This window comes from Eublepharis macularius, chromosome 2, assembly GCF_028583425.1.
Source record: "Eublepharis macularius isolate TG4126 chromosome 2, MPM_Emac_v1.0, whole genome shotgun sequence".
Taxonomy (NCBI): Eukaryota; Metazoa; Chordata; class Lepidosauria; order Squamata; family Eublepharidae; genus Eublepharis; species Eublepharis macularius.
In genome coordinates this window covers 67765127-67778722 of record NC_072791.1, presented here as the reverse complement: position 1 = coordinate 67778722, position 13596 = coordinate 67765127, and the positions used below count along the sequence as shown (strand labels likewise).

Genomic DNA, 13596 nt, shown 5'->3' with positions numbered 1-13596 from the left:
GCATGACTGAAGGCAAGCTGTGTGTATGCAAGAAATATTATTTTAAAACATGTTCATATTAAAATGTATTCTGTTAAGCAAAGCTTCTGCCCGAATTGTTGAAGAATTACTGTTAAAGTTATGCATGACTTCACTCCCTGACATTTTGTGGTTGGCTCCGTCTCCTGTGGCAGCCATTTTGTGGTTGCACCTATCAGCCTGTGTCAGAATTCCAAAGGTACCCACAGGCTCAAAAAGGTTGGGGTTCTCTCTGACTTGGAGCATGACCCTTAAAAAGCTTCTCAGTACTTCTTCTGCTGTTGATGCGCACATGTGAAAAACAGGAAGTTCTAAAGGCACAGATGTCAAGTTTCTGATGTGCAAAAACATTTTTAAGGGTGCTTATACTGAGGTAAATCCTACCATTGTCCTGTCACATCACTCACTGAGCAAAATGTGTTTGTTTATTAAAATATATGTATCTCACCTTTCCTTTTTGCTCAAGTTGGAAACCTTCCACTGATCTAAGGAGGCTATTTAGTCTGGAGGAAAGCTACTTGCAGGCTGATTGGAGCCACCCCACTGGGTTTCTAAATCAATGTTTTGCCATGTAAGAAGGTTGATTTACTACTATAACAATTTATATATAACTTCAGATTTTGAACAGACTTGTATCAACAATACAATTGTAATGACACCATACTTTTTCATGGACATTATAGGCCCATTTACATGCCACAAAAATGTTTGCTTCTCTCTAATTGGGCAATGTAAATATACCAGAGTAGTGAGTGGAGTAAGTAATCTTGGCCATTTCAGACTTCAGACCACTGCAAATATGCCTCAGATAGTCCCAAAATCCTTCTCAATAGCTTGAGGTAGACTTCAGTTGCCTTCCTTTCTTGCTGACTTTTCTTCTTTCTATTGCTGCCTGCAAAGCTTGTAAAATCAGCTGACTGTTATTCTGGATATTATAGTCACTCAGGTTTAACAGTTTGTCAAAATCATCTTCTGTGTAGGTCAAATTTGTCATTCTGTATGGTGATTTTAAGCTAGTAAGATCCATCTCTCCTTTTGCCATTTCTGCAGAGCTACGCTTAATTCCTGCACAAAGAGAAACAAGCATTTAAGATCTGGCAATTTTAAAAATATGGACTGGATTCAGAGAAGCACAGGTGGAACAAAATGTGCAGTGTAGATATTTTCTGCCTTCTCCTGCCTCCTACAGTCCCCCAAAAGCTATTTCTGAAGGGCAGGGGTCCATTGAGAATGGCAGGGGAGGCAGTACAGGAAGCTGAAGGGAGATAACCATGGAACTTGTAAACCCCTGTGCATCAGGAGAAGAGCAGCCAACTTATGCAAGTGCCATTTTAGATCCATCCCACCAAATGTGACATCCAATATTCACCCAGAAGAGGGGTGACCAATTTCTATATCGCTACTAATAAATTATGTACCGTCAAGTTACAACCAACTTATGCCTACCCCTAAGGGGGTTTTCAAGGCAAGTGATGAGCAGAGGTGGCTTGCCATTCCTTTCCTCTGCACAACAGCCCCATCTTCCTTGGTGGTCTCCCATCCAAGTACGAACCATGGCAGATCCTGCTTAGCTTCCAAGCTCTGATGAGTTCAAGCTAGTCGACTATTCAAGCTTCTTCTGCATCCCTAAGATCACTTTATTCTTCAAACAGGTTTTGTGGTCAAGAAGCATATTTTTCGGCAGAGGGCAACAAGCACAGTTCTTCCCTCCCAAAGGCCAGTGTCACCTATCAGTAAGGACTTAGGAAAGAAAAAAAGTACTGATAGCCCAAAATTGCAAACACACAAGGTGGAGAAAGACAATCTTCCCACCTCTTGGCAGCTTGAAAGAATATCCCCTGCTTGCAATAATGTTCAACATGTGATGACATACTCTACATAGAAATAATAATATAGCAGTATTTCACTTTACAAAGGCTTAATAATAAAAATAATAATTTTTGATTAATATACCACACTTCAGGACAACTTAATGCCCACTCAGAGCGGTTTACAAAGTATGCTATTATTATCCCCACAACAAACACCGTGTAAAGTGGGTGGGGCTGAGAGCTCCAGAGAGGAGTGACTGACCCAAGGTCACCCAGCTGGCTTCAAGTGGAGGAATGGGGAATCAAACCTGGTTCTCCAGATTAGAGTCCTGTGCTCTTAACCACTACACCAAACTGGCTTGCAATACTGGGCTAATTAGTGCGCTAATTCGCACATTCTGAAAATATATATGACTGCATACTGTGTGCAACTTGCAGCGTTCTTGCAAACTTGTAAGAAGCAGACTTATCATTTTGACTGTACACTAAACTAAAAACTATCATGCTTAGTTCTGAAATATTACATGCTGACAGTTATGATCCCCTGATTTCTACACTTGCTCATTCTTGCAATGTGTGAGAGGAATCCTCCAAAGAGACCGTGGGAGACCTGAAATGACTGAAGAGGCCCTGATCCAATAGCCATAAAAATATACTTCCTCCGCCCTATTGCCAACTGTGATGGAATTCACTTTAATGAAAGGTTTCCACAGTGCAGCACTCAGAGAGTGGAAGGGAAGGAGTTAATAACTGCCTGGAATGAGAGACTGATTGATAGATTTCTCCCCTCCTCTCTGATTGGCTAGTCAGAATGACCATTGGTGCTGATAGGATTTTTCAGTTCAGTTAGGATTTTGAGTTCAGTTGAGAGTGTGGAGTCTGACAAGGAGGGTCAGACTGGTACCCCTCTGAAGAGAGGGAAAAGAGAACATTTATCCTCATTGTGACAACATTATCTTAAGGAGGACTTTCAGTTGATAAGTCCAAGTATAAAAGCCAGCACAAATTGAAATCCTTTTACATAGTCAAGATAGAACTGGGGGCATGTTTTTGGCAGAGTGTAGTAAGTGGAGTAGTAAGTGGGTAGTAAGTGGAGACTCCCATTCAGCCAAGTGAACAGGGTTATGTCTTATGAAGAAGAATTCCTGCTCAGTGTCTAAAAACAGGGGGGGGGGTTGGCTCTAAGGAGGACCCTAGGTCTGTTGTAAAGGGAAAACTGTGTTGAACTAACATCTGGAAACCTAAGTTTAAAAAGGGAACTCTGTGAAGAAACATTTTTACTGTAACCAAATGAATAAGCAAAACAGTTCTCACTATCAAGATCTAAAAATAAGAAACAAATTTTACCTCCACAATTTCATCTTCTGACTGCCAATATTCCATTTCTGCCTGTTCAATAAAGTTGCTGTTTCTTTTGCCATTTCATAGGCAAACTTAGTTTTTGGTGAATCTGCCTCAGAGTGGGGGAGTGAAGGGGGGTCTGTCATACCAACCACTCTAAAGAACCTTTAGCTCACAACAGTGTAGCTCAGGGTCAGAACATACAAGACAAACTTCATGTGAAGAGCACTTGATTGATCCCACAATCTCTGCTGGGAATGGTAGTCTAACACCACCACCCTCTCCGAGCAAAGTGGATTTTCTTGCAAAGAACAGCTGCTCAACTGAAGAGATTGTCTTTCAAAGAGATTCTCTCAAAGAGAGACTGATTCTCTTTCAAAAATCCAATCAGCTGGTTTTGCTTCACCTCAGAGACGGAGTGGGGAGAATCTGAGCTGCGAGTCTCTGCCAGGGGAAGAAGAATGGGAAGGAGGAATTTCTCTCCTCAACTTTTTTCCTGTCTCTTGTTATATAGTTCCCCTCCACCCCCATTCTTGTAGTTCCCCCCCCCCCATTCTTACAGGAACACCTATTCGAGCACATATCCATCCTGTGCTGTGCCAGCTGCACTGGCTTCCAGTGGAGTTCTGGATCCGGTTCAAGGTGTTAACTTTGGTGTTTAAAGCCCCCCACCAACTGGGACCGGCATACCTGTGGGACTGCCTCTCCCATTACGTCCCTTGCAGGATGCTACTCTCTGCAGAAAACAACTCCTGGTGGTTCCTGGCCTGAGGGACATCCAGCTGGCTTCCACCAGGCCCAGGGCTTTTTCTGCCCTCGCCCCAGCCTGGTGGAACACTCTCCCACTGGAGATCCAGGCCCTGCGGGACCTATTACAGTTCCGCAGAGCCTGTAAAACCGAGGTGTTCCGCTAGGCCTCTGGTTGAGGACCAGCGGATGTCCTCTCTTATCCTATCTAAGATCACTACCTCTTCTATGAATGCCCTTGGCTATGCGTTTTACCCACAGCTATGGCTTATGCAGGTCTTTTATTAGTATCCAAAGTAGCCTATGTATAATGGCACTGAAGTATTTTAATATAAGTTTTTAAATCTGTTTTTAAAGTTGACTGTTAATTTATTGTGCTTTAATGATGATGTGAGCTGCCCTGAGCCCGTTCGTGGGGAGGATAGGATGTAAGTCAAATTAAATAAATAAATAAATAAAAATAAGTCTGTTAATGATATGACGTTTTGGAGATCTTTCCTTCATAGGGTCACCATAGGCCAGAGGCTACTTGACGGCACATAACACACACACACACCATTTATACTATACTGAATGTTGGTTAGGTGGGATACTTAGGGTAAAGAGCAACACTTCTGTCTCTGAAAAGGTGAAAATACTAACCAGGTCTCTTATATTTCCTGAACGAGTTATCCACCAATGGAAAGTGAAGCACAATTGGAACTTCTGGATTCTCGTTATCCATAAAAACATAGCATTCCTTGGGATTCTTCCTGTCTTCTTCACTCAGCACAATTTTGGGGAAAGGAATCCCTTTCTCCTCACAGCATTTGCCTGTATTTTCTATAGACTGAAATATAGCAGAAAAAAAAGATTTGCAACCTAAAATACAAAACTAAAGCCACCTTTTCCTAACAGTCTCCTTTTACTATCTCTAATCTCTTAACCCAAGGTATAACACTCCAAGAACAAGAGAATACATTGCTGTCCGCACAAGTCTAACTGTAGTTTACAGTAGTGAGATCATTAAATGTGGGCTGTATAATTATATTGGGTTGGAAGAAAACAAGTTCAACCAACAGATTTTTCCCACCCATCCCATCCTGATGCCACAACCTCCAAAATGCTGCCCAAGAGTCACAATGGAGACCCTCAAGAAAAGTGTGGAGAATAAAAGTAGAAAAGGAAATCAGCAAAAATCATACACATCCTCCTGTAAGTATTGCACAATGTTATATCTACCTCTATATTATCTGATTTTGCCCAAAATAAAAGCTAGGGGAAAAAAATCAAAATAATTTGCTCTTCTACAATTAGGTACACTTAAATTCCATGGTGGAAGCATCAATCCCATATGTTTGTATGCAGATGATATATTGGACTATGGCAATGCACTCTTCTTGGGACTCCCCTTGAAGAGAGCTCGGAAGCTGCAGCTACTACAGAATACTGTGGCTACATTGGTGGTTGGGATCAGCTATTGGAGCATGCAGATACTACAGCAATTACACTGGCTACTGATACACTCCCAGGCCCAATTAAAGGTGTTGGTTTTATCGTTTAAAGCCCTACACAGCTTTGGATTGGGGTACCTGAAGGACCGTTTTCTCACACATGCCCAGGAGTTAAGATCATGGGGAGAGGCCCTCCCCACTTTCTGATCAACTAAAGAAACTTGTTTGGCGGTTACACAAGAGAAGGGCTTTTTGATGGCTGCCCCACAACTGTGGAAAAACTTCCCCAGGAAAGTGTCCCCCTCACTGTTGATCTTCAAGAGGCAGCTGATGATGGTGTTATTTAGGATTGCTTTTAATTAATTTTATCTAGTCAGTCAAACTTTTTAAAATCTGGAGAAGTTTTTAGAGTATTTTTTTTAAAAAAAATTTTATTTTTCAATATCTAACATACAACTACTACATACATACATACCCTACAAAACAGTAAAAGTTTTTAGAGTATTTTTATTATTAATGTTTTATTTATCTTGTAATCTGACTTGGATTCCTGTAAGGTAGAAAGGTGGTTAATAAATGTTTCAAATAAATAAATAAAATGTGCATACATGTGTTATTACAAGCCTAGCAAGATTCAATGAAGATCATAGCTGGCATTAGCATACACTAAACAGCAAGTACAGAATTGTTTTCATATTACAGGAAGGCTCCCAAATTTAGATAAGGTGTTTACAATATAAAATTAATGTTTCTTCTAGTCCTCCAATGATGATACACAGGAATGATTTCTATGGAATGGGTTTGTATGTTCCCAAACAATGGAACATAAGATCGGTTTGTTTCTAAATAAAATTTCCTATCAAAATATAAAATTAGAATACTATTACATGAAACCTGGTCTCCACTAAGTTGTAGTCAAATGATAAGATGACATCCACATCCCTTTCCTTTCTTAACAATGGAGGGCAACTGGTATTAATGAAATATCCAGCATCAACCAGACAAAGCTCTTTTTCCAGTGGTGTGAGATGGTTAGGGAACTGGTCCAGTTTAGTCTCTGGAAAGCAAACAATGCTTGCTATTAGATGTACCACAGAAACTCAACAATAAAATGTGTCACAAATTCATTAGTGCAAATTATAATCAGAAACAAGCAGCATCACCAAAACATTAAAAATAAAATCAAAGTTTCTTAAGAAAAGATTAAATTAGGTCCCTCTGGCAAGATCTGTACTATCCCTTTATATGTACCATTGCAGCTCAGAGTCACTTTCAGGTAATAGTATGAAAAGGGGAAATGGATACACCTGTGACCCTTACTGAATGACAACATCCTGTTATTGGCCTGATATATATAAGGAAGGTCAAAATAACTTTGCTTCTGAACAACTCTCCTAGCCATAGCCCTGATAGTTCTAGCATCTTCTATGATCCTAATTACAATGATCATTTTAATTTACAAGAAGGACACTATATGGTAGCATTGTTAGTGCTTGGAACGATCAATGGATGAGTTTTTAGACATGCAAATGATCTCATGAGAATCAGAAAGTTTATATTAAAACATTGTGGGAGGTATAAGCTTTAATTAAATAATGCTTGAAGAGTTTGATTATTTTTTCCCACACTTCAACAGCTGATTTGTTTACCTTGCCATGCAGAAAATGTTTTATGTTGATAATAATCCTTGTGCAACTGCAGACCTCTCAAGAAGTTAGGAGTTGATTCTGCTATGGGGCGATGGGTCAGAACTCTGTTGAGGATATTGGATAAATCATTTGGTGGAGAGAAGCAAGTGGTCTTAAATACAGATAACTGATTTTCAAATGGACTGTTGTCTTTATCTGGAAGGAAAGCAAAAAAAATGCACAAGAAGAAATTATGAACCTTACTGCACATAAACAAAGAATGACTGGGGGATGCCCTTAACTGACTGAGCGGTACATGGTGGGTGAAAATGAGACTTAACATCTCATGGCACTGTTTTACCTACAGGGAAGGATGACCAAAACCAGCAAGTATGCTGGCTAAGTTTGGAGCTGGATTTGTCCAAAATGCCGGTAGCTGTGCTAGGCTGCTACTTAGCAGCAAACCCACACTAAACTTTAGGGCAATATTATGTTAACATATCAGCCAAGTATAAAATGTAGTTTAGCCCATACAGTTGATGTCCTATATCTTCATTTAGGATGCTAATACAAATTGTTCGGTCCTATTTTTACAACTTTGAAATACCAGTTAATCGAAGGAAATGCAGACATAGAAAATACTTTTACTATCGGAGCAGTAGAAACATAGCTTGATACCCAAATGCAGGTACTCAAAAGGAAACAGTATGTAGAAGTTTAAGAAAACACTTAGAAGCCATTAAAGGCTCCTAATCTTACTATTGCAATATCTTGTACTTGCAGTGGTGTCCCCCCTTCTTTTTCAACAATGAACCCCATCCCTCCAGCATCACATAATTAACACCCTTTTTGAAAATATCCTCAAAGAGCTACTGTTTAAAACAGACAAAAATATCCTATTTATTTATCTATTTATTTATTTATACCCTGCTATCCTCCTCAATAGGGACCCAAACATCTAAAAATATAGTTGCTTTGGGTCTCCAGAAACAAACACAGAAAAGGAGGGGGAGGTTTGTGAGCGCGAGCCAGGTCTTCTCTCTCCGCTAGCTGATTTAATTCAGCATATGTCCATGTGCACATTAAAAATACATGCACACTTAGATTGTGTCCAAAGAGTTTAAATAAATGGGGAAAGATATTATTTAGAGAAAGATGTGTTTTCCTCGGGAACCAGGAAAAAGACCATCTGGAATAAGTGTGGAAATCATCTCTGCTGCCTTGGGGTGGAGGGAACCTAATTGCAAAAGGTATACCAACAATGCAATCCTAAGAAGAGTTACTCCAGTCTAAGGCCATTGATTTCAATAGCTTAAGACTGGAGTAACTCTTCTTAGGATTGCACTGTAATATGATTTAAGGGTTTGGAGCACCTTTTCAAGGCTGAAGAATCTAGAACTTTCTGTTTAGAAAAAAGAAGACTAAGGGGGGACAATATAGAAGTTTATAAAATTATGCAAGGGATAGATTGGACAGAGAGAATTTGTTCTCTCTCTCCCAAAATACTAGAACCAAAGGCATCCAATAAAATTGATGTGTGGTGGATTCAGGACAAAAGAAAATACTTCTTTAAATATCAAGTGATTAAAATGTGCACTCGCTGCCACTGGATAAAGTGATGGCCACAGGCACAGACAGCTTTAAAACAGGATTTGCCAATTCATGGAGGATAGGTCAGCTGGATTTGAGTCCAGTGGCACCTTAGAGAGCAACAAGATTTGGAGGGTATATTTTGACAGTCAAAGCTTCTGATACAGGAGGAGGATAGTCTATCAGTGGCTACTAGCCATGGTGACTAAAGGGAAGCTCCACAGTAATAGGCAGGAAACCTCTGAATACTGGCACCAGGTGACAATGTCAGAGGAAGAGCTTGGCCTCTGTGCCCTGTTGCTGGCACTCCGGAGTAATTGTTGGCCACTGTGTGTGACAGAATACTAGACTAGATGGACCACTGGTCTGATCAAGCAGGAGTCTTCTTGTGTTCTTATGCTATTTGTAGATTTTCTGTTTTGAGATGAATTTCTTATTATAGAATCATAGGGTTGGAAGGGACCTTCCAACATCTAGTCCAACTTCCTTCATCTAGTCCAACTCCCAGCACAATGCAGGAAATTCACAACTACCCCTCCCCCAACTGCCCCAGTGACCCCTACTCCATGCCCAGAAGATGGCAAAACACCTCCAGGATCACTAGCCAAACTGGCCTGTGGAAAATTGCTACCTGACCTCAAGGTGGCGATCGGCATTACCCTGAGCATGTAAGAAGAGCCATGAGAACTAAGCACTAATGTAACCCATTCTGCCCTCCCGCTCATGATCTGCCCTGGTTCCTTCCTGTGTTGAACCTGTGTTGAACTCTTGCCATTACAAATAACATAAATAGTAAAAAGCTCTTACTATCATCTTTTTCTTTCCCTGGGGTGAGTGACTGCCAGAACTGGTATGAGCTTTGAGCAGCATTCCAGACATCCATCAGATTCAAGGAAAATATATTACTCCATATTCCTGTAAGCATGTGGGAAAATGACACTGTTAGCATCTTTGTCATCTCACTTCTTTACAAGATTCCAGTGAATCAAAGTTCATTTAAAAAGCATGGAACAGTCTGAGCTCTGTATGTGGAGGCATCTGGTCCATGGGCAGCACAACAGTGGCTCCCAGTTCTAGAAGTGGCAGTGATTGGGAAAGGGAGAATGATTAGGCTATATGTTAGCAATCAAAGCCTTCCTCATGCTAAGATGGAATATCATAAACACCCCTTCCTCATATATCATAAGTCCAAGGCACTGCCTGGCCCAGGACAGATGCCAGCCAATCGGAGCCTGAAAAATTACCAGAGTGTGAATCAGAGCAGCTGATTGACTGACATCCCTCCACACCCCTGAGAGAGATGCATAACTTAGAACAATGAGGCTCCCAGGAAACTCCTAACTTATTTCATCAATGCCCAGTCTCATTTCCCTGCACCCACCTACCCTAATCAAAGCTATTCAGCAAACCTGGTAGCTTTAAGCATCCATCTGGGGCTTAAAGGGTCATCAAGCACTTTTTCACCTATAGTCCACCCAGATAGGACCCATCAAACCTCTCCCAACTTCTTCAACTTCCAGACAGCCCATTAAGTTATTGCTTTGGGGGCAAAGATGTCAGCTTGCCCCAAGGAGCAATTTGCCCTATAACTGGACTCCCTAGCCACAAGTGAGCGAGTGTGTGTGTGTGTTGGACCCAGCATACAGCCCCAAATCCCTTTGAGTCTCTTCTCTTTGTTGTGAAATGCTGGTCATTTTGCTGCTGTCTTCATGAACCTCTAGCTTCAAGACTGGTAATTATCATCCTCCCTAAACTGTTTTCTCCCCCGCCCTTCCTCCCTGATTTTTTTTAGCTTTGCATGCATGCTATGTGTGGTTTTTGTACGTTTGCCCTTTTTTATTTCTCTTTAAATAAAAAACTTTCCAGTTGAATATCTGCCTGATTTATTTAAGAGTTCTCTAAGGGAAACATAGGTGGAGAATCCAAGTTACCCCTCTCGCTTGTTTCCTTAAGCTAATTCTATTAGGACACTGCCTATTTAGGTAACATATATTAGAGTGAACAAGAATTGGTGTCAGGTTTGTCTTTTCTTTGACTTGCTTCATATCTTTCCACTTCAATTGTATGTGTACTCTTCTTGACACTGTAGAAAGATCCAGGACCCTGCTAATACTTCTCAAGACAATACTGCTAGGTCAATATGATAGGATTTCTTACCAAAAGCTAAGTATTTCTCTTATCAAAATTAAGTTACCTTCCAAAAAGCAGATCTTAGATTCTGGTATTGTCTTTATCAGTCGTCCCATGAAGAACTCACTTCCAAAATCCTCTGGTGAAATGAATCCCCCATATTTAGGAAATCCTACTTCATAGGGAGAAAATTCACACCACTCTATAAATAGAAGAGTTAAGTAATTGAGAGGAGTCCAGTCCAATTACCTAAAGTCAGGAAGAAAAGCAATGGATGTGGAATAAAGGGTTCAGCTACTTGTTATGGTTCGGCTACTTGTTATGATACTGGAAATTTCATGGACAGAGCTCCCAGGGTGTTTCTAATTAGAAGGGGGAGTAGCCTCAGTTTGGAGTGAGACCACAATGTGAGGGAGAAAGGTAAATTGCTCCCGCACTATTTTCCCAATTTGAAATGGCCCCGGTAGCCTTAATTCACCCTGTTGGTACTTCACAGTTACCCCAATAGGGCAAGTAATGGCTTTCTGAGCCCTCAACAGGTCAGGAAAATGGTACAGGAGGGAATGTTTAAGTCTCCTTCTATGTAGCCCCAGCCCAAGTCAGACATCCACATGCCTGTCTTGTAGGGATAAAGAAATGCTGGGAGCCCTGTCCATGGAATTCACAGCATCACAGGGAAGATTAAGATAGACAGGGAAAGAGGAATGATACCTTATTAGTTAAATTCTGGCTCTAGTCCTAAAATTATTTATATATTTGTGAAAACAAAAACAAATCTTATAGCCTGTTAAAGACTAACATGTTTGTTTTGGCATACCCTTTTGTGTACTATAGCTCACCTCATCAGATGCATGTTCTTGTGTAGGAAGACACAAACACACATTTAACGGAGGGGGAAATGTGCAAAATTGTCAAACTGATCAAATACAACAAGTACACTTCTTGCATTTCTGTATGAAATTTCTGTGACATTTCTATGCAAAGCTCTAAGATATAAAAGGTACACACAGTAACCATTTACAGCAGCATAATGTTCTTGACATGCTAAGTTAATACCTGGGATACATTTTCAGCCTTTGTAGCAGGATTTTACTCTCCATTTAAACTGAACAATAAAGTAACATCGCTGGGCTGGTTACCTTTAAATTCAAGACTGCTTTGGGAACTCTCCTTGACATTCAGGGCCACATAGATGGGCAATGGATTTTGTCCCACATTGACAGCCTGTTGCTGATTTGTTAGTTTGCTCTCACTCAGCTAAGCAAAAGAAAACAATGACACATAAGGAACAAATTCATACAGAGAAGAAATAATGAAGCAACTGATGGCTCCAGTCTTCACCTCTTACATATGAAAAAGCCAGAAGGTTCTGCAAAAGAATAAGACCTCCTGATGATGTTAGATGGGTCCATGCAGTACATACCTCATCATGGAACATGCGGTCAATAATGAGTGACCACAGATCAGTAAAAGACACCGAGTGTCCCTCCTGAACCCTCTGCTGCAGTTTCACATCATAGTGCTTCAGAGCATCCATGGAGAATGCACTTGACTTGCTTCTAGTAACACATTTCCTTGCTTTACGAATTGGGCTCACTAGATCCTTCTGAGACCAGCTAGCATCTTCATACAAATTTCTCATGGTCCTAGGAAAAAATAATGCCATTTAGAACAAGTCATCAATATAATTGTTTCTAACACCACACACAGGTAAACAGTCTTAAGTACAAACTACATGTGACATGAGAATTATGTGATTAAAATTTCTCAAGGTTTTTTTCCAGCTAATTATCAACCCCACATAGCTGCTTTGAAGAACCAGGGACAACTAGTTGGGTTGAGGGTGTTGCATTTAGCTCTTTCTTCCATTCCTTTTTCACAATTTAATTATCCATTAGCTGAGCTACATGGAAAGAAAATGCAAGTGCAAGGGCTGGAAGTGGGGGGGGGGCAACTCAGTTTCCCTCAAACCCTCCCATCCCCTGCTTTATATGTAAAAAGAAAAGGCATGCAAAAATTAAAAAAATGTATCTACTCTGACCCTTAACAAACCAGTTCTGCACCAAAGTCCAAAAATACGTCTTCACTCAAATACTTATTCCCAAATTCAGTTATGGAATTCACTGCCATGGGATGTAGTGATAGCGACTACTTTAGTTAGCTATAAAGAGAGATTAGGCAAATTCACAGAGGATCAATCCATCAATGGCAATTAATCATGATGGTTAAATGTAAACCAGATTCAGAGGTAGTAACCCACTGAATCCCAGAGCTGGGAGCCAACAAGAAGGCAAGGCTTTGGCCTCCATGCCCTGTTTGCAGGTCATTTCAGGCATCTGGTTGACCACTCTGTGGAATAGAATGGTAGTCCAGATGAACCACTGGTCTAATCCTGTGCAGTTGTGCTTATGTTATGTGCCTATGTTTCTTCATGCATCCCAAAGAGATCCCTTAAAGGACTGTGATTTTAGGTGACTCTCTAGTGAACATATTAAACAAATGACTCTGTTTTTCTGCACACAATTTCCAAGTCATGTTATTTAAAGAAAAATTACCCTGCATGAAACTCCTATAGCTGTTGCTTGAAGTATGTGCTCCTATGTACTATCTGTTGCTTTAAGTATGACCCTATGTTAGACCTAGAATTGTTTATGCTCTGGTTCAGCATTTCTTATTGCTAATGTTATATCTTTTTAAACTTGCATTAATTCCCCTGTGGCACTGTTTATTGAAATGTCCTTGATACTGACTGTGCTAATCTCACACTATGTAATCCACCTTCAGACTCAGTGAGGAAGGCGGATTATAAATTACATAAATAAATAAAAATAGGTACACTATTGTCAGTATTGATTCCAACATGAAGAGTGTGTCCCAATTACTGTGGTCCTAAGGCAT

At 40.4% G+C, this 13596-nt stretch overlaps 1 protein-coding gene across 2 annotated transcripts in view; it reads right to left on the bottom strand.

The window, feature by feature from the left end:
* Nucleotides 1-602: 602 nt before the first annotated feature.
* Nucleotides 603-13596, bottom strand: part of LOC129324723 (cytosolic phospholipase A2 beta-like) — a 37164-nt gene continuing 24170 nt past the window's right edge. For both annotated transcript variants that reach the window (XM_054972104.1, XM_054972105.1), the window contains 8 exons: nucleotides 12122-12344; nucleotides 11838-11955; nucleotides 10763-10900; nucleotides 9376-9483; nucleotides 7000-7194; nucleotides 6238-6407; nucleotides 4560-4746; nucleotides 603-1083 (listed from right to left, as the gene is read on the bottom strand). In XM_054972104.1, the coding sequence (XP_054828079.1) occupies nucleotides 845-1083; nucleotides 4560-4746; nucleotides 6238-6407; nucleotides 7000-7194; nucleotides 9376-9483; nucleotides 10763-10900; nucleotides 11838-11955; nucleotides 12122-12344 (1378 nt within the window). In that variant the 3' untranslated portion in view covers nucleotides 603-844. The remainder of the gene's footprint in view (nucleotides 1084-4559; nucleotides 4747-6237; nucleotides 6408-6999; nucleotides 7195-9375; nucleotides 9484-10762; nucleotides 10901-11837; nucleotides 11956-12121; nucleotides 12345-13596) is intronic.